Raw genomic sequence first — 22,549 nt, forward strand, 5'->3', positions numbered from 1 at the left:
GTGACCTTTTTCAGCGCAGTAATGTCACGTAACTTACTGTGTGCGTGTGTGTGTGTGTGTGTGTGTGTGTATGTGTGTCTACAAGTTGAAGGTGCAGCGACGAAACCAGCAAATGTAAATGAAATATTAATTCATGCAAGCGAACAAGTACCAAGGTATAAATTAACATGAGAATTAATGAATATGTGATGTTCGCAGGTATATAAAGCTATCAACACATACAAATATCACACACATCTGAACACGGAATTTTTAAATGGCCAAAATAGCTACTATCGGAATGTAAATTGTGTGCGTTGCTTGCGAGTGTGTGTGTGCGCTTGGACATTTTACATACACACGTCAACGCTGATCTTACCCTCGAAATAACAAGCTATAAAACATTCTGGAGAAATTAACCGCGAGCCCAAACAGGGAGTTAATAAAAATGCACTTTTTCGTCGCTTCATATTTTTTATATCTTTTCAATATATTTTATTATTTTGTGCGCTCTTGCATGCCCTGCTCTTTTGCCATAACACAAATAAAAAAATACAAAATAAAATAAAAAGCCAAACATTCAAATATTGCGTACAACGTATGGCGATCACGTTCCGTTTGCAACGTAAAAATATGTTTTCTTCCTTTGCTGGTTTTAATCTCCTTTCTTTGTGCCTTCTAGTAATGAACCTACAAGTGTGGAGCTGCTCCTTGACTTTGTTCGCCGCTTCGTTAGACAGTGAAGGGGAATTCTCTGCAGCACTTCTGCACATTCACTATGGATGGCCGACCGTGGCGGCAACTTGTTGGCGTCTTGCCGCCCATAAACAATAAATGTCGCGTTGGCCTTGTCTTTAGCTGCTTGCCTGCACTTAAATCAAACAGTAGCGAAATTTAAAAAATGAAAATGGCCGGCATATGCATATTTTAAGCGCATTTATATGCTTTTGCATATTTGTTATTATGACAGGCGCATCAAATGGATAAATATGGCCACTGAGCGCGGCTTGCGTGCAGCACAAACCATTGTGGCAGAAATCAGAGAAAAGCACACACATGTACAAGCAAACATATGTGCCAACTCCAGTCCTGCAGGCGTGCGTCTGCCGCGCACCTGCCCCGGTGATCCACCTTTCTAAATGCAACAAAAGCTGTAGCAACATAAGCGCGCAACATAATACAATTTGCGGGTACGCACGTCGTTACGTTGGCCGTGTGAGTGTGCGCGCTTATTTGTCCAGCTTGTTGCCACTTTAACTACGCGCTGCTTCCTTCCAGGCTGTCCACACACGCCCGCCCGCACCACCACTCCGACAAGTGACAAATTGCCGGCGACGTGTAAATGTGGCATGTTGCAGTCAGTTGCCATTTTCTCTTCAAAATCTAACTGTCAAAATGCCAATTTAGTATTTGCAAATACAAAGTGTCTAACACCAAAAAGAAAAATGCCTCAAACGAAGTCAACGAAAATGACAAAAAGTGTGTAAAAGCGTTTGCCCCCCTCGACGCCCCCCTCCACCGCCAATGTCTACTTTTGCAGTTAATTAACTCAGCGCCATTTAAAATGCCATCAATTTCCAATATAACTTCGGCTCACAAAATACAGTTGCCGCATATGTTTGTGGTTATGGTTATGGCTCTTGCCGTGCGCGCGGCGATTGCGCTCGCGTCGACCACCCTATTTATAGACGGGAATGCTTTGACGCACGATCGGCGCACTCGATTCGGCGCTTTGTGGTTTATCGCCGGTCGTACTAGTGGCTGTTTGTGTGTGCGCAAGTGGCTGGTAAGGTCTGAGCCGCAAGCACGTACTAAGCGTTCTCAAAAGCACATACCCACACACATAACACATGTGCACAAATAAGCACACTCGCTCTTGACATATGAGTATTGGTTACTTCACAAATAAAAACTTATTTATCGTCTTCGATTACACCTTTTCTACTGTTCCTTACAAAGTATATTGCAATTTATTTTGTTTTCCTTCTTCGTTGCGGCGTTCGATGTGCGTTGTAGAACTTCGTCGCTTCAGTCCGATTCTTTAAACCGCTTCGTGTAAACTTGGTAGAATTCTAAGCTAAAGTCGCGAAGTACAGCGAATTTCTCTCGCTCGTTTCGGCTGCTCGCCTGCTAACTGAAACGGCTTTCTTGGCCAACTTCGTTGACAGATAAGTGAAGGACTGTTTCGCGTTCAGTTGTTCGCAGCGATTGTGCGCGCTTCGTTTTTGAAATGTGATCTTATACAGAACACACATAAACTTTTGATATTGAAAACAGTAAGAAATCGATTTTTTCATTCGATTCCTGTGTATGTGTGTTAAAAAAACTGTGCTAGAATTTTTAGTCATTTCTTTGAAACGTTTGTTATAGTGTTGTTGTAAACGATATACAAACGATATTTCGGTAGGATTTTGCTGATGCAAAGCGCAAGCAAGAAAATGGAGTTCATTGAAATGGAAACCTTTTGTTGTGGTGAGTGTGAATATCCTAAAATCTCGCTATTTCTGGAAACTTTGTTAATTTTGTTGAATGGTTGTTTATTATAGGCAAAGAAATTCCATTTAAATATAGACATGTAAATAATTAAATATTTTAGTTTATTACCAAAAAAAATTTCTTAAGAACGATCGATCTCCTCTCAAATGATTGATTTCCGAGAGATAATATGTATGTTAATTGTGTGTGTCAGATATTAATATTTCTTTTAGGTTTTGGGTGTATGTAAATATTATTATATTCTTAGAACATTTTTTATTATACTATATTTATTATTGAATAAAATAAACAAAATTTTATAAAAAACATGATATAGTTATAAATTTAAAGCTGGGAAAGATTTTTCTGTGAAGAAAAAATCACGGGCTTTTCAAAAATAGAGATGATTGTGCTTTGAAAAATATAAGTATTATATAAAGAATAAAAAAAACTATACAAAATCAGAGTATGCCGTAATTACTCGGCCCAGTAAGGGTAAAATGTTTCAAAATAAGGGTGGATAATGTCTACTATAACGGTCAAAGAAGTAATTCAGCAATTTCATGAGCAAGGCATATACTCAGACTAACTCGCTAATCTAATCAAAGTGATTCCTGAATCTATTAACATTTATTTATTTATTTATTTATTTATTTATTTTTTTTTATAATGATTTGGGTAGTGTGATTAGGTTTTGTTATTAAGAATCCGCTCTTAGACTCGTTTAGTAAAGGATGTTTTTGTTTTTGACAGGTTGTTTTCAAAAAGTAAAATAGAACAGGCCCATGATGCAAGATAATGCGCTAGCATAAAATTTCCATCAATAAAGTGATTGTTTCGTTAGCATTGTACGTAGTATTGTTGGAACTAAAGGTTATCCACATCACAATCATTCAATTCTGGCACGAAAAAGTAATTGTGGCTTTATTGCGTTCCCCATTGCCTCTAACGTTATGGTCTTCATTTTTCTTTTGTTTTCTAAAAAATCCTAAATCTTAATTAAACTTGACTTACAAGAAATTTTCATAAGCAGTTAAGGGACATTTCGCTAACGTCCACATCTACTACATGTTAGTAGATCTCTCTATTCAAATTAATCTGTTGTATTATTCAATTATCGCTTGGAGAGAAGAATGCTCTACAAATGTCGTTTAACCCCACATTAGCCTTTTCAATTGAAAATAAATAATCACAAACGAACAATTTGAAACAAAAGGACTCATCAAGTACTTTTGGATTGCCACTTAAGCCAGTATTGTGAGTGTCTATGTGTACGTATGTATGTTTGTGATTGTTTGTGCAAACGCAGTGGGCACTCAAAGCTACACCAAATAATTATTGCCGCGCAAACATCTGAAAAACTACTGGAAAGAAATCAAATCAATACAAATGCACACCTTTCGATGCACTCCAGCCAACCACAACTTTAGAAAAGTAAAACAAAAGAAGCATTGTGAAACGTGATGAATAACTACAAACATTACAAAGCATTTAAAATGCAATCGAAATAAAAAATAAAATATATGTAAGTGCGTGCAAGAACATGCCGCTTGCATAATACCTCGGACCACGAATGCAACGAGCAGCATATGTGTATGTGTGGCGGGCGTATTCTAATAGTAGTCAATTGAAATTGCGCTCAAGTATCATTGTTGGCTTTCGAAGGTGCTGCTGTTGCCCCACTAACACATCCGAACATAAACCTTTCTTTTGGGGCGCACTGAGGCGCAATATGCGATCACTTAAAACGAGCCAGTATTCTAGCCGCTATTGGTATCCCAGAGATTTACGAGTACAACACCTCGCACTGCAGTTGAAATGTAGAGTATTTTCGTACAAGTGAGCCACTTGGAATGCTCCACACGATTACCCGATTACAGGGTGCAGCCGGCATGCTAGCCAGAGTGAAATGAAAATTTCAGCAGACTTTGGCATTCAGAACACATTTGTTTAAGAATTAGCGTAAGCTCAAATAAATATACATATGTATATATAATGTAAAGTAATATCTGTGGAATGTTAGTATATAATCAATGAGCTAGCTGTAAATAAATTGGTGAGTAGGTAAAGTATTCAATGGTATTACGATATACGAATTATTCATTTATGATTATTTTATTGATGGATATTTGGATTTGGTATTATTAATTCAATTTTAAAAAAATAATAACTTTAAAAATACTTTAAATTAAGCTACCAATATTGCTATTACAAATAATAATTGTAAAGCGATCTTCCAGTTTAAACCTAAATAAGTTTCAAATTCAGTGCCGATATTTCAATTATAAAAAATATTTTTAATACTTAGAAAAAATGTTTCAATTAAATAGCGTTACAATTATACTCACAAATGTGATATCAACATCACAAAATTCAAATGCAATCAATATAAGATCTACGTTCAAATCTCAACATAAAGACATCAGTAAAATGTACAAATTTTACTATTGTTTTTGTTTTTTTTTAGTTTTCAAACTACAACTAGGACATAATATTGAGTTCATGAGTACTTATGATGGTCAATAACTACTTCAAAGTGCACTTTGCTAAGAACCCTATTTATACCAACGTGTCATATATAACTCAACGGATATTTCTTTATGTATATTAGAAAAACGTGTGATGAATATTGTAGTCATTTTTATCGTTAAATGCTATGGATCCATAAAAGCATTGTAAACTCAGGCCCCTAAAAGCGCACTACATACTGAAAGATTATGATATTTATTTCTAACTTCCTTGTGATTAGTCTAAAAGATCTAAGGCTTCAACTATGGTTTTGTTTAAATTTTTTGTTAAAATATTTGAAAAACGTTTACTAAAACATATACAAGCAAATTTCTAGATTTTCAAAAATTTTATTGAACTGAAAATTTTTTCAGAAAAAGTTTTTTCAGCATAGTCAAAAGTCGAATAAAACTACGAAGACTGGAGTAGATAAAAATGCAATGTACCTTTGCGGACACTTCCTGTGATAACATTGCTACAAAAATATTTGTATTCAACATTTCTACATACCCACGCTTTCCCCTTCACTCAACTCAATCTCTCCGCCCAAAAAAACCAAATTTCCCATTTGTCACATGTCGCACCTAAGGCCACTAATATCCGCTGCTTTCAAAAACCTCACATTTGTGTTTTCCAAAATCGCTGACGGCACACTTCCTGTTTTTCACCAAATGAAGAAATCAAGAAAACCAACAACAACAAAGCGTACGTGCCTTAAATATTAAAAAATTAAATACACGCATAAGAATCTAAATCGAAATTAAAAATCCGTGCTCAACGCCAACATGTGAAAGTAAGACCAGAGGAAGCTGAAATTTTATTAAATTCAAGTCAAAATCAATTTAGTAACCTAACACCGCCCGCGCGCAGTAAAAATATCCTTACTTGCTACTCAAAGGGGAAAGCAGTTTTCTTTCCATTTATAAAACACACGCACATATTCATAGATACTAACGAGCACGAACGCGCCGTTTAAGCGCACACTTGTCGAATTTCCGCGCTCAAAACTTTTCCAGTCCCAAACTCGATACTTAACCCTTTGAAATGACGCAAGCGCACCCCATTCGCTTTTACTCATGAATAGTATGCGTTTCTGCGTGCATATTGGTGCATAAAAATAGACACATTGATTGAATTTCCTAGCAGGCGAAGTAATTTAAAGTCTAGACATGAGATCTGGCAGGCAAGTGGGTAAAACAAAATCAAGAAAACAACGAAAAAAATTTCAAAAACAAAAAATGTTTTAAAACCACGCTGCTCTGTAAGGGATAGCCCGCTTGTTGGCAGGCAGCAGTCAGTAAATAAACATCGAGTCCTTAAAAACGGCGCGTGTAGATTTCTAAAAAAAAAATATCAAAAAGCAATAAAACTCCCCCTCGAATTTTCACGGTACAAATTCAATGGGAAATGATCCTCAGCCATGTTTTTCTGTATGTACGTCTGTTTAGCTGTGTTGTGGCTTGTTTCCATAGTCCGCTCTTTCTGCCATCTCATATTCGAGCGCTGGAAGCATGCCACCAGATGTGCCGCGCACGAAAGAGAAACGCAGCTGGCGTGCCTATGCGCGTGCCTGCAACTTAAAGCTATATCCAGCGCACAGAATATTTTTATAAATAGCTGGTTTCCTTCGTTTTTTCACTTTTTGCAAGCAACGCATGCAACGGTTTTGCTTGATTGAATTATCTTTTGAAAAATCACTTCGAAATAACAGAAATGAACCGAAAGCATTTAAGGCACTGCTAAGTTATGAGCGAAATGTTCAAATGGATTAGTAAGTTCTCCAATTGAAAACGGATTATTTTCCAAAAAGACTACAACTACAACTTGCTTAACTCAGTGATTAACGGTTGGCTTATACTTTCTGTTTTGCTGTTGGGCAAAAGTGCGAACATGGCATGTCCCATAATAACACAGATCCATTAAATGTTGCAAGCAACAAATAACGGCACGGGCATGTTTAAAACACACACTGTTAATATGTAACTTAAGTGGAAACTATCTCAGCAGCAGGAAATCAGTGTAATAAAGCCTAGTTTCCAACTAGACCAAACGCCGCGAAAACTTATCGAAACCAACCGTTGTAGGTCAAATTGGTACAAACTCAAAATGATCGGGGGAATTTGGCCGTTGAGGAATTCATGTCGTTTCACTATGTCTTTAGTTCGATATCCTCGAAACGTATTTCGTTGACTTGATATATGTAATGAGAAATTTTATTTGTAGAAAGTATCAAAACAGAGGTTTAATATAAGTTAAAGACGAAATCCATATTACACTAGCCACCAGGAACATATTAACCTATTCTTGATCTTCGATAACTTATTTATTTTTTATTGATTTGTTAAAAAACATTTTAGGTACCAGCTTGAATTCGGCCACATTTGAAAAAATTATAATAATAGTAAAAAAAAAATATTTGAATGAGGCATAAAAACATAACTTGTCCGGCACTTACTGTTTCTACAGCTGCGTTCAATGCATTCGAAACTGTGTGCATTTTCAATGACCGGAAAGTGCGTACATCAAGAGAAACAACTCGAACAAGAACAACAATGCTGGCAAACAAATAGCAAACTGCATGCACCGGAAACTCTTTATATACGCGGCCGCGCGCACCCTCAACGGAGCGACCAAAACATGCATAATAACACCAATAATGCCAATAACAATAATAACCGCCGCAACCGCAGCACATCGTCGCCATCAAACGCTATCAGCGAGAAACCAAGAGACGTGCGCTATCATTATTGCCACTGCAGCACGTGATTGCAAGGGGTTATGGCTTTGATATTGCTGTTGCTGTTGTTGTTGGGGGTTTGCTGCGTTAGTTCGCCGCAATTGTGCTGGCAATTTGCATAAATTATTCACATAGTGATCAATTGCGTTTAAAAAGTAACGCATTTTACATTGTTTGCAGCACTGCATTCGAAGCAATTAACTTTGTCTTACGTCCGAAAATAATAAGAGGAATATGACAGCAATGTGTATATATCCATTCTCAAAGAAGGCAAAAATGGTTCAGAATTCTTGAAAAAAATAAGTCACTTGAACTTTATGACAGCGTGAAAGGACCTCAAGGGGCCTTCATGCATTCCGTCCATTCTTAATGATCCATATATGAGTGGGCAAAAAACAGAAGACAACACGTGTCCTCGCATCATCACCCATCTAATAGTGGAGAGCATAGTTTCAAGAACTCCTTTGCGTATGTAAAAATGCACATGTGTAAACAGCATTTCTAATTGAAGAAGAGTGTCGAACGGCAAATGGCCCACATGCTGGGCCATTTCAATACTCAGGCAACTGAGTAGACACTTAAATTTCTGAATGGCTATGGAACACTAAAGATAATAGGAAATAAATTATTAAGAATGTGTGTTTTGAGTAAAGGCTAAACAGTAAGGCTTAAAAACGAAACAACGAGTACACTAAGAGCGTAATTAAATGATCTTACGTTCAATGTGTTCGAGTAGTCTGTTTTTGCTTTAACATGTAAATTTTTAGACAAGAGAGCAGAACTCAACTATCACAAAAGAAATCTGACGAAACGAAAACATTTTTTAAATTCTTTTGACATAACCAGTTGTGTGTCCATTCATAACTCGGGTTTATGAGGCAGAAGATAAGTAGACATGAGCTTCAAAGCTATATACGAGAAGAAAAGTAGATACTACTATTTAGAATATACGAAAAATGGGTTCACAATATATTTATATTCACAACATTTAGGTTAGTTCTGATTCAGATTGATGATTAGACTTCATACCTAAAGAAAAGGAGATTTTTTAAAACAAAAAGAAACGTTAACTTTGCATTCACCGAAGATATGTACGTATATATAAGCAATTTATTAGGAGTTTGTAGCGATGCTTTGGATAATAAGCTTTTCCGAAATGGTGAAGATGCCTTGTCAAATAAAAAAGTTTTCCATATCAGCTCTTAGGATGTTAGGAGTAGTCAGAGGCACGAAAAAATTAAAATTTTCAGTAATATGGCATTATTATATAATGTGTTGACTTAACGTCGCGAAAATTTCAAAAAACAAAGAAATTAATTTCCAAAGTTATACTTGCGGTGACAACCACAAGTCCTTGGAGACTCATCTAAAATCAATCGGACAAAAAAATGTGTTTTATAAATAGATAATCCTGGGCCTGATCGTATTTTTTGTATTTTCAAAATTAACAAAATGGCGGCCTCAGGAAATTTTTTTTTTTAATTTTTGGGAAAAAATCAACAGTTTCCAGTTTCTCCACACAAAAAAAATCCTTCGATCAGGCCTGAGTTTATTATGTATTCTAAAGGGTGCATAAATTTCATTAAAATCTACTAACCGGTTTCCGAGTTACAGTTGTCACCAGTTCAAAAAACATAGTTTTGAGAAAAGCGCGTTTAAAGTTTCACACTAGCGCTTTGAAGTGTCCGAGCTCTGTTTGCTAATTATCGAATAATTCAAAAACTAATTATCGGATACCTGTGAAATTTTCAGAGAAAATTTTTAAGATATTACACTTAATGCAAATGCAAAAAAAAATTAATTTTTTGAAAATTCTGACTACTCCTAACCGCTTAGGTTTGATGCGGCAGTTGCATGACAGGTATAAGCAAAAGTAGTTCGATCAAAAGTACTTCTTCGGAGATTAAAGCTGTGCCTTAAATCATATCTCGTGTAAAATTTCGTGAAAACACGTTTTCAAATAAAAGCAAGCTTCTAAGTATTTCACCGTTCAATTTGTATGAGAGCAATAAAATGACAAACTAGTTCGCATATATACAGACGAGCAATTATTTAAACAGACGAATCATTTATATAATAACACCCAACGATGACCCTCCTCCCGCCCTACCGACGCGGGGGGCGCAATCCGCGAACGAGCGGATTTAGCCGAGGCATAAAAGGCAAGGGAGTTTTAAGCATTGCGATGTTAAACCGCTCAGCTCCAACAGCCAGAATTAAGAATTAGATTTAGATTTAGAAGTTTATAATTTTTAAATGTTACCTATGTAGAGTGGATAAAATAATTTTTTTAATGGTAAAGAGTGAGTCTGTAAGATAAAATGTGCAGGAATGAGAATTGAAATCATGACATATACGGTTGAATGGTTCGTTTAACTCAAAATTGGTTCTAGAAAATTTTAAAAGTAAGGGTCTAAACTGCCTGGTAGAGCGAGCGGGAACATTAAAATTAATATCAGATAAAAGAGAGGGGCTACAGACTGACCCATTCATGAGTACATATGTATATGTATAGGGTCAGAGACGCTAACGTAACTTTTCGGGTGTTAGACATATCGTGGCGCATTTAATATACCCAGTTCACGGTATAAAAATAACTCGGCTACGAAAAAAAACTAGAACAACGAGAAAGGCCAAAAAATACAATTTGCTGCAAACAAACCTCATTTAAGAACGCATACGTAACCCAAAAGAGTTCAAATCGGCCACAACATCCTTCCGCGCAAAGCTTTTTTTTATTCTTTATTGACGCAACTTCGTCATTAAAACGATTGATTATAAAAAAAGTTATGATAACATAAATATGCCCCAAATACCATTGGAAAAGACGCTTCTAACATAGCCTTCTCCGACAACTTATTGAGAGCCCACGCAAAGCTATGGAAATTTGTACAGAAATTAGAGCGACAACAGGAAGTGGCAATTACTCATCTGCGCATCACCGCGCGTCTGTCTGGAAGTTTCGAAGAACTTAGAGCATAAAAATTCATATGCTTACACACACACACACATAAATGAATAAAACTGTCAAAATTGGTGATTCTTCATGTTTGTGGGTTAAGGAAGTTGGGAATTTTACGGCCCACTTCCTCTCGAACACGAATATTTGACACTTTCACTGCGCGTCTAGCGGTAAATGCATTTCCTTAGTGGGGTGTACTATTTGTGACATACACGTATAAACATTCATATGAACACTCATGGGCTTTCAACGCTTTCATAACGTGGCATTGATTAATCGCGCAACAAAAATATAAACCGCAAGCAACAACAATGTAATCCGCACAATGTAACACTCTCTACGCCTGTATGTTTGTATGTATGTGGCGGTGTATTAGACGTAGTGTTCGACAATTGTGTCAAAATGCTCAATCAAAAGGGAGGTGTCACAGACAACAGACATAAATAAGAGTATATTTTCCCAGCTACTACACACTAAATTCACGCGCTCGTAAATTTCTGCCGTTGCGGCGATCATCTCCTGCTATCCATCAGCTACCGGCGTATCGAAGCACACACACACTTGCATACATATTTACACGTGTACACGTGTGTTTGTATTGTGCGCGGCATTTTTCTTCTGACGATGCTAGTTTTTGTTTTTATTGTTGTTGCAATGATGCATTCGTACATGTGTCTCTAATCGTATATCAACAACATCATCAACACCAACAGCAAAAACAATGCATTAGAGATAATGGATAATAATACACAGCAGCACAAACACACACACACTCTTAAACATACAAATGCATTTCCATATATTCACATAAATTGTGAAGCAACTGGGTGGGTGGTTGACGACGACGCAAATGCGCTCACACTTTCACGCACACACATAGACACACACACTCCAATAAATCGCTAATGCTCATAGCCGCTTTTGATAACTGAAGACTTCATATATTACACGGTGAAATTGGAAAAGTCCAAACGCATCGCTTGTGTATACACTTCCATACATATATACCAAATATCAAAGAGTGTGTGTGTGCGTGTGCTGCTCGCTTCAGTTGATGTATGACGGCAGCGGCTCATAAATGTCCTCATAAATTGGCATATTGGCAACAAAGCAATGCCTGGCGTGAGTGATCGCTTGATTTCGTGCGCAAAGTATGGTGAGAGTGAGCGTTGAAAGTATTTTCCAATTATAAGAGGTGTGTGCTCACTTTATTTATTTTATTTCAAGCCTTTATAGAATTAATGTATTGTATATCATTGTGGGTAGGATGGAAACTTTCTTCACATTTTCTTTAACTGAGTAGAAATCAAGAAGAAGTGTTATTTTCAACTGCTCTAAAGATAGAATACACTCTACAAATAAAAAATTTTTCCATCCAAGAACTTGATACTGATCGGTTACTTTGTATGGCAACCATATACTATAGTGGGGCGTTATCGGCCATTCCGATAAATGAACAGCTTCTTGGGTAGAAAAGAGTGTGTGTCAAATATCAGATCGATTAAGCTTAATGGTTAGTTCGCGTATGTACAGACAGTACAGAAGGATAGACGAACATGGCTCATTTAACTCAGCTCGTCACGCTGATCATTTAAATATATTTTTTTTTATAGTTGCGTCATACCACTTTTGCCTTTCCTTTAGTTGAAATCACAACAGAGCCACGTATTAAATATTCAAAAGTCGTAATCAATTAACTATTTCTTTGCTCCCTTTTGTGAATGCAAGTGATTGGTAAAAAAATGTTTCAAAAATATCAATAAGAATAAAGGTATGCGGAGGTTTCATTAAAGTTGATAACCGCCACCTTGGATACTGCTAACCTTCCTCTTACAGATTATAGAAACTTTCAGCACAATGGTTCAGCTTTCGCTGCCCTTCATTGCTTTAATTCCCATTGCAACAGGAAAATGCCAATACGCAAGCGATTCTCTAGCGCACACATCTTAACATTACTATTTTTATTAACAAATAATAACAAAACGTATGCACAAGCTCATAGAAATTGCAGTGCCGAACGGAAGTGCATGGCCAATTTCTCGCAAATAATAAACATTTTTCTATTTACTAACTAAAATATTCATGCTGAAATATGTACCATGTCCGTATATATACATATATATATGGGTATACAAGTATACATATACGTACTTTAGGAGGCAATGCGGAATTCTCGGAAAGTGCGAATTTCATTGGAAATTATAACAATTGTTGAAAACTTTAATGGCACTGCATGCAAATTGCTGGCGCTATAGCAATAACAAAAAACACACTTATGGCGCACCGGAAGTGCAATCAGCTGTCAATATTCGTACGCACAAAAATTCCTTTCGCACAGTGAGTGTTATGTGTGTCTTCCCCCACAAAAGTAATGGCAAAGTCACTGCTAGCGTCTACGAATTCTAGCCGCCGATTGCTACAATGACAGCATACAATTCGGCAGTGATTCCCAAAAGTGCACAGAGCATTTTGTATATATTACGTGATAATAACTATATATACATTATTCAAAACGAAATGAACGTACTCTCTCACGCAATTGTCAAGTTCAATTTCAATGAATTTCATTATATTCTTCTTTGACAGCATCGCCGCAATGTCGCTGTGCCGTTGGGTCTGGCGCTTGCTCACAGAGCAGAGCGTCCACTTCAGTCAATTTTGTCGGTCATTCACTTACAGCAAATTGCAGAGAGTGAAGTGAATTTTGGGTAGTTTGGTAGGAACAAAGTGCGAGATTCTTCGTTAGACCTTTAAAAAAATTAGCAGAAATTTATCGCTCTGTAAGGTGCTCGGATTTTTGTTAGTAAATTTATTATTTTCAAATTAATCTTAGATTTTGCATAATTTCCATCATATGAGGGCTTTGTAGTGGAAATTTAGCATTATGATATACTTTAGGAGTGAAGATTAGGGCACGGGAAATTAGGTTCGGTACTCGACAAAGCATTTTCGTGCAACTGTGTCAATCTTCAATATATCAGTAACAAAGGTTCATTTTAAATGAAATACTAAAATTAAAAAAGTGCATGACCTCTTTCTTAACTCGGCTTAAGATATGTTTCGAAGTTGTATAATACCTTTATGTGTCAAGTGTTACTTTCGAGCAAGTCGAACAACGACTTGTGGTGCAGCATTGAAGATAGCGGCTACAACACTTAATGAGTTACTATCTTGTATGAATGCAAATCTTGTCGTTGCTTTTACATGTAACTTTTTTGACAAGAGCGCAGAAGCGAACAACTAATAGCCACGTAAATATATGTATGTGAAATTATCAATTTTAAATCTTTCATTTTCCAAACGGCATGGTTCGTCAGAGTTTTCGAAGGTTTTATAAAATGCCAAGCTTCAGCGCAAGTAGAGCAATGTTTAAAAACGTGCGAAAGCATAAATCATGATAACTGCGCGGCGGCAACGCTACTTGAACCCATGTGTCAATCAAGAATTTTGATGGGCCACCCTGAAGCGAAGAAGACACTTGAAATTAAAATGCATTTAACGCTGCCATCAGCGCAGGCGAAGCTTTAAAAGGAGCAAACAAACGGAATATTTAATAACATGCCACAACGTCAGAAAATGCTTACATACTTACAAAACTATATGTGAATGGAAAAAGAAAATTGAGAGAGTGTTCATGTACACATACTAAACTTTTGTACAAAAATGTTTGATTTGAGAGCGATCTGCTTAGTCAAGACTTTAATGACAAAATAATATTAATTTATCTAAGTTCTCTTTAAAAAGCATTAGTAGCACACTTGATCACATTCTAGCAGGAGGGAGCGGGGAAGCAGCAACAGCACAGAATAAGCATCTCATATGCCAAACGGAAATAGCTCGTTTATGCTGCAGCAATATTAATAATCAGCAACGAGCTAACTAACGCAACAACAATAACAGCAAAGCGCATAACTCCACACTGTTCGGCAGCGCATATTTACACCGCGCCTCTCCGGCACACTCTCTTCCTTTTATATACTACCAACTCCCACTTGGTGTGGTTGTTAAAACTCTCGGAGTCCATTAAACGCTTGAGCGCCCTCCTGACTCTAATGCTCGTAAAAAGCATGACAAGAAAACAAAGCAACAAAAACAACACAAAGCAAAAATTTTATGTGAAAACAATTACAACAACAATGCTAGAGGACTTTCGTGCCTTCGTTGGCTATAAAGTTCTATCCTCCACATCGCAGCACAGCTGTCCATGCAAGTCTGTTGCAACACCCGGTAGCGCCCCAACACACTACGTATATGCCTTCTGCAGAAGGCAGAATTTACGCTATAAAAAGCTAATAAAGAAATTCACAAATAAAATGCTTTAAGAATGCCCACCTCACACTTCAAAGCCAAGCATTTGTATATATACATACATACATACAAAATATTTAATATATGTGTTTTATGCTGGTAAATAATTTATGCGCTTTTGTTGTTTTTATTTTGTGAAAAGTTTGTTTACATTTTTTATAAATGTTTATTATGAAATTTTCGTATGAGTTTGTTGGCTGAAGTTCAAATGAGCTGCATTTCTATGATGAATTCTTGAAGAATTATGGGAGCTTTCATTTCCTCTGGATGTTTGGAGAGTTTGTGAAGAATTCCTAGCAAAGAAAACTCAAATAAAAATCATTCGGATATTCGTCATTTGGTCTGTTCTCTTTCGCGTTTTACGACTTCTATAAAAATTAAATTTTTAATTAAAATTCTTATGAAAAAAATAATAAAATTGTTGATCCAAACTCTCTAACTTTGTTGCTGCTTTTACATATAATTTTTGTGTTCAGGCAGCGAGCAGAAATGTAACGAATCGATGTTGGCCAGTTAGCTTGTTTCGATAAGGTCACTTATGGGGTTTAGGTGTAGTGAAATGAAATAATTATAATTTTAAATGTTTTTTTTTTGTCAGTAAATTTATTTTGGATTGACAGAAATTTGAAAAAATAATAGCTTCAAAAGTGAGGGCTGTTTGTGTTGATGTACTTCTAACCGAAGTTCTTGCGGTGACCGTCACCCATCCTAGTGCTTGGTCGATGCATTTTTTAATGCCACAATAGCGCTCTCGAAAACTTTTTTCCAGATTTTGAGAAAAAACTAACTGTTAATTGTTTATAAAAACAGTTTTGTCATATTTTAAACAATGCTGAATAAATTTCAATCAAACCTGGAGAGCGGTTTTCGAGCTACAGTGGTCAGCAGTTGAAATAACGTTTTTTTGAGAAAAGCGAACTTTCCAGTCCTCTGTTCCAGGTCCTCTAGAACTCGTATCCAATTATGGAATAACTTAAAAAGAATTTGTCAGATTTACTTTAAATTAGAGAATATTTCTTAATATCTTTAAGAAAATGCAAAAAAATCGACTTTTGAAAATTTCGACTACCACAAACCCTTTATGTACGAGTATCCTTCGATGTTTCAAACTACTAACAAATATTGGAAAACTTTTTAGTTTATATTTTAAAGAGCAATTGTGTCAATTTTTGGAAGAAGAAAAAAAATTTTTTGCTAGAGGGCAATTTTCATGAGTTTTTGAAAATTACTTCATGGAAAGCTCTATAAACTCGTACAGACTATATAAGCACTTATGTAACAGACACACGCTTATATACTAATGGTACTCATATACGAGCGATGTTAGCCCTAAATACAAGCTGCTCTAGTTTTCTCACAAATTTTATGCGCGAACTGTCGAATAAATTTAACACTTGATTACTTGATGCGGGTCTATTCAGCGCAATTAATGCTGAACTAGTATCAGTAGCGCACACGCGCAAGCACACACATACCCCTTACGCAACATAGAAACAGAGTAACCGCAGTCGCACTTAAGTATCTCCATATAAAAGCCGTTAGCGTTGCCTGCCAAAAACTAGCAGTCAGAAGATGCGATAATACTATTTGAATACAGTTCAACTGGTGGGCGGAAGCGCGTTATTTTATTTATCAAACTAACACAGTTATCCACACACACGCACACACATACCAATAAACACATATGAGACGAAGGTAGCTCTATATTGCTCATACATACATAATTACATATGTGTGTAGTATGTGCCCCAAGAACTAAATAATATTTGTGGCACATTGTGGTTGCATTGTTTTTTTTTTATCAAGCTTATAATCCGCGCATGAAAGTTAAGCTGAACTCACCAAGCGAGCTTAGAAGCGCGCATTGTCGCGCGAAGCCACTTATGATTTATGCTCGGTTATTGCGATTATTAGAAAAAAATTGCCGCGTTTGTGTGTGTGGCAGACATTCGCAAGTTGCCGGCGTGAATTTGGCGCTGCGCTTTTAAAGTGTTAAATTGGCATAAATCAAATGAAGTAAAATGGGATGAGTGGAAAAAAATTCAACAGCGAGATTTAGTTAAATTTTTGCATGATTATGAGTCTAAATTCCAGTTTGCACAAGCATTCGCATTAGGGCTTTGAAATATCCCACTAGTTCGCAATAGACTAATTCGAAACCAGTGCAATTATAGTGAATAGCGATCCATGGTGAGGTGGTAATCTGTCAGTTGGCTTTGTAGCTAACATCTCTCCTACTATTTCCGGTTTATGCCTTTGTCAAATTTCAAACTCACTCCAAACAACTAATGAATTTTAGTGGAAACTGTTTTATCGCAGAGATATGGTCTGTAAATTCGTCATTGTCATACAAAGGATCAAGCACTATTCGAACATCTCTTTGGTGCTATTTTAAAACTGGTTTTGAATTTATCTCTTGAGAAATGCAAGTGTTTCTCAATTACTTCAAGCCGCAGCTAAATTTGTTATTCCTCGTAATCATTATTATTATATTTAATCACATATTTGTTCTACTGGGTTGTACTAATATTTCTACTGTATATTGTGGAATCAGTTATATGACACCACAAATTGCTAGTAGAGCTTATTGTTGGAAAACTCTGCGAGTTTTTTATGGTTTTACAGATATTCTGTTCTTATTTTTTGCTTCGGCTTTTGGGGTCAGTTAAGTTGGTTGTGGATTTCACTTTAATTCAGTAATGAATTTAATGTAGCATGAGATTTTTTTTCTGAATATTAAACCTCACGACCGAATTCCGAGTAGATTTTATGCTTTGCCATTTTATTTATTATATCCCAGTTCTTTAAAAAGAATTTAAAAAAATATTCAAATAAATTAAAATAATGTTAAATTTTGATAAATAACTAATTAATATACGTTATAGGTGGAAAATCGACCGACCCAAAACGAGAAAATATCTGCTCACCGAAGTGTTCTGTCAGTATATCTATTGAATGGTTCGATGTGTTGGCACCGTCTTTTTGAAAAAAAATGTCATCGAGATCGTAAGATTCAATTCCCGGCATCAAATAGTCGGTTATCATGGCGCGATGGTCGCCATTAATTTTTGAAGAAATGCGTAGTTGTGATTCCACTGGTCAACAAACCACACTCGGCCGTTTTTTTTCTGGATGAAATGACGGTTTTGAATCTATTCAGGCTGCTTTTTAAGATTATTTAGTAACACTCATTTTAAATGCTTAAAATCATAAATATGTCTATTTTTATTCATTCTCTCAGGAGACAATTCAGATTCAAACAAGCTCTGTTTAAAATAAAAATATATCCGAAAAGTTTCCCGCGTAGCCTTTTCGACACAAATTGATCTAGAACCAATTATATACATAAGTATGTATGTATATAAATTTAAATTTCCCTAAACTGCCTTATGCACATGTGACAATAAACCAAGTTGGACCATTCTCTCGTGCTTGTAACGGACTTAATTAAGTTAAAGTTGACATTGTTTAACAATTATTGCTTTTTTGGGGTTAATTTGTTGTGTTCGCTTAGTTATATATACGCATACCAAAGCATACATACATATATAACAAAGGCTTAACCATAAAAGAGATGTTCTATACACTTTGACAATGCTGAGCCACATGCAGCGCTCCACATTGTATGTTATGCGTGGTGCGAGTGTATCTTCTTTTCCGTTACAAACATACTGCGCGAATGCGCAGCTTGAAAGTACTGAAGGGAATGAGAACTTAATCTTGCATTAATTTTGATTTATGCGCCACCGAATGTCACGTCAAACAATGTCTTTGATTTAAATGGTCCGGCAGACCAGTTGGCTGCAGCAGTGAAGCGAGTAAGAATATTACGTCTAAATTGCCCTTAAATTTAAAAATTTTTAATGAAAATATACAGTAAAATATAGTTTATTTTTCTGCAGAGATATTTTGATAATCACTTTTAACTGTTTGGAAAAGTCACTGTTATGAAAAATAGCTGTAATTAATTACGTGATAAATATTATGAAAACTTTGTCAAATACTAGCTTTTGGAATCTAAAAGTAAACATTTTATAATATTTATCAGTGACTCTTCTATTAAAATAAAATGAATAGTGTACAATTAAGTGGAAATTAACTATTCGCATTACATACCTTCAGGCGTTAATGAGTTTTTACAGATTTAATAACTTCTATAATATCTTTAAGTCATATATTTTTATATCATTTCTTTCATTTACTCTTTCTAAACATTTTTTCAAGCCCTTTTTGAAGAACACTGCCGTCTTAATATACCACATTCTTTCCAAAACTTGCATACCCTGCGCCCTCAAACTTATTTAAATATGTAGGTTACACAGAGTATTTATTTTTTGTTTACAACTAAGGTTGTGGCTCATTCTGGGTTCTGACTTTTCGAGAAAAATATAGTTTTTATTTCTTTGCATACCCAAAGGGGCAAGAACTTTTTTTACCGTTTTCAATGAAATCGCCAGAGTTCTGAAAAAATTGCACACCATAAATACTCATACACTGAATTTATGCCGTTAAAAGATACGCCACGCTTATGTTGACATAAAATTAAATTTAATAGTACCCACTAAAATTTGCTTGCCACTGACTGGCGTCGCCACATTAGCTCATGCTTGATCAATGAGCACTAGTCCTATTAAGAACTAGACGCCGTCTTCATTAGCCAATTAAGCAAAGTAATATTTAGCGCATTCCTCGAGATAAAATACAGATTATTTTACTTAATTACTCGGGCTCACAGAACCGCACAGGCATACAGAGGAATACATATGTGGAAATATGTGAGATTTGCCGCTACTATTATTCGCGTGCCTTAAGTTGTCGTCAAATTGGAACTGGCCACAAGTTCCGCGCTTTAGTTGTGACTTAATTGCTAAACTGACAATTAGTGTAACCGGATCACCGAGACGTTTGACGCTTCAACAGCAAATACAAGTGCTTGGAGCCAAAACCCTTATCGATTTTAAAATAACGTTTTATTTACGAAAACGAAAATTCAAGAGTCTTCCATGTAAATATGTCAACGCGCGGTGACAGCAAGACACACGGCACCTGTCAGCTGTTCATGCTCAGCTGCGCATTTCCAAACTATCCAGAATGCATTGGCATGGAAATGGCGGGTGAGTGCATAAGTGCTGAAAAAAGAAGAGAAAGAAAGAAATAAAGAAAAAGTGGAATGAAATTAAGCTTTTTGCGCGAGTATTTGTATTCAAATCAATTGGTGATATATCAACTTTTTATTGAAAATTATCGGCAATTGATTTGTCACAATGGCATTGAAAGGCACGGGCTGGCCAGCAGACAGCAGCGGTGTATTCTATAAGAAATGTTGCATTTTCAGTATTTTAAATTGGCGTTCGCTTTCGCCAATTGTTTCGCTGTCAGCAGTGTAACGTAAATAAGAGTCTTCTTGAAACATTTTGCATTAAACGCAGAACACGAATTGAGTGAAAGCATACGAGCATAAGGTGGCACTGCAATCGAACGGTACTGAAAGTGTCTTACTGTGAGATTGTTTGTATCTGCTCAATCTGCTTTTCTTTCATAGAACAAGTTTTGATTAAAAAATTATGAGCGTTGTTATTGTAAGACAGTGTGTACTAAAATATCTTTATAATCAAAGTATAAAATATCGGGGAGTGATAATCTACTTGTGTGCTAATATTTAGCAAAAATCCATGAATTGATCACAACGAGCTTATTTCATTTCACACTACAATTTTGAACAATGCAATCATTTTTTCTACCATTATCTGCAATAGTCATTGTGATTAATATTGTTTCAATTAGATGGACATGTATATACAAATATATATGTATGTTGTATTGTTTTTAAGCCAAAAAAAAAAATTATAAAATATGTTATCTGCTTTTTGGTAAATCTATATGGAGTAGGGCCAGCTGGAATCAACTTGTCACCTTCTCCTCTATTGTCCGGCTTTTGCAAGATTGAGCTTGGATAGACTCTTCTTCGGCGCAAAGAAAAAAGTGACTGAGGTTGATATTAGCCTTGTGGTAAGCTCAAAACGCTTCATCAATCTATGAGGATCTGGTGATCCACATTTAGGAGTTTAGCGACCTAACATAAGCCAAGTTAAAGATTTTAACTAAGATCATCGCATTCCTTTTAAGAGATTTTTGCAATTTTCTTAGCCACGATATAATAATATAAAAAAGCTGGTTTTAGTTCAAGCATAATATTATTTGTGTCAAAATAATTGATAGCTCAAGTAGGCTTATGCTGTTTATAGATATTCCCACAATTTACAAGTTTCGTGCCATTACCGATGCCAATTTGCTGAACTAGAATACCTCGAAGCACCTACCAGCGTATAGGTACAATATAGTTGAACGCTTGGGATAACGAAAAGCTGTCGCAAAGCATTCAAGTGCCCTAAATGACCCCCGAAAAAATAACAAAGAAGGTATTTCACTTTAAATTTCTTAAATGCAACATTCATCATCACAAAATGCACTTTAGATAAATGTTTGTGGGTGTATGCCAAGTATATAAGCGACTGCTTTCGCTATGCTATTTATGAAAATAAGCATATAGTTATGTAAGTATGTGAGTGCTTTATACAACGCATTGTCTGTTTATAAAGACATCAGTTAAATTTAAATAAAACTTTTGCTATACACACAGTAAGTGCATGTGTGCTTATTTATTACAGAACAATATATATAAGATATCTGAATACATAGTTATATTTGTAAAGTATATATATAAAGCATAGCATGTAGCGATAAGCGCATAGGGGTCGCTTGGGTCGCACTGTCTCTCATGCCCTTCATTCTTGACGCGCAAGAGATCTCTTACAAGAACGTAACACTTAACAGATGTGTGCCTTGAAGTCCGAGACACCGGCTGTTGCTATTTATTTTTAAACAGATTAAACGCGAATTTGCAAAAATAACGTGTGCAGAAATGAACTTATTCCTTCAATTCAATTGTTTTTGTAAGCTGGTGATGGAGAGCCCTCAAGACCTCGTATAAAGCACACATAAATCCTTTTCCATTATTTATATACAGATATATCTTCACATATGTATACACTTCAGCATGTTTCAACAAAACTCGATCGTAATTTACGTTGCGCAAAATATGACTTTTCTGTAATTGGCTCTGCGTTGTAAATGGATTTACGTCTGACTTCTATAAGCATCAGTACGCGTAACAGAAAGTATTGGGCTCGAAAAGAGAGTAAAATGAAAACTAAAAAACCTTAAATAACCTTTATTCAATAATATAAGCGACTCAGTATCTGGACTGGCTACGAAATGAGGTTAGGTAAGGGGAGTCTGGTAGGTCAATACCAGCTTTGGTCCTTTGCCTGCATTTTCTGCTTTTCTTTCTACCTATCAGTCCCATGTGGCGCCACTAGACAGTGGCCAGTTTGTATTCCGATCATGTTCCTGCAGTTTCTTCTCTCGAGTGCCAATAGGAATTTTATTTACTTTTGACCTACCGTTCTGCACATGACTTGGCTACAGAGTTAATCTTCCACTATACAACTTTGGTTTCTCGAAAAAAAGTTTGGAAAAAATTTACTCAATTTTTCTAACACATTAAAACAAAATGCTTA

The 22,549-nt window shown here is 36.0% G+C and overlaps 1 protein-coding gene across 5 annotated transcripts in view; it reads left to right on the top strand.

Moving 5' to 3' along the window:
- LOC108974039 overlaps nucleotides 1-22,549 on the top strand; it is a 97,918-nt gene that overhangs the window by 64,779 nt on the left and 10,590 nt on the right. Inside the window, exon 1 of one of the 5 annotated variants that reach the window (XM_018941621.1) lies at nucleotides 2,175-2,451. The exons of 3 other annotated variants lie outside the window; for them this stretch is intronic. In XM_018941621.1, the coding sequence (XP_018797166.1) occupies nucleotides 2,397-2,451 (55 nt within the window). In that variant the 5' untranslated portion in view covers nucleotides 2,175-2,396. Of the gene's footprint in view, nucleotides 1-2,174; nucleotides 2,452-19,908; nucleotides 20,084-22,549 lie in introns of those variants that run through there. One more of the 5 variants, XM_018941620.1, reaches the window with a different exon arrangement.

The sequence above is a fragment of the Bactrocera latifrons genome, unplaced genomic scaffold (genome assembly GCF_001853355.1).
Source record: "Bactrocera latifrons isolate USDA-ARS-PBARC rearing strain unplaced genomic scaffold, ASM185335v1 scaffold_52, whole genome shotgun sequence".
Lineage (NCBI taxonomy): Eukaryota > Metazoa > Arthropoda > Insecta > Diptera > Tephritidae > Bactrocera > Bactrocera latifrons.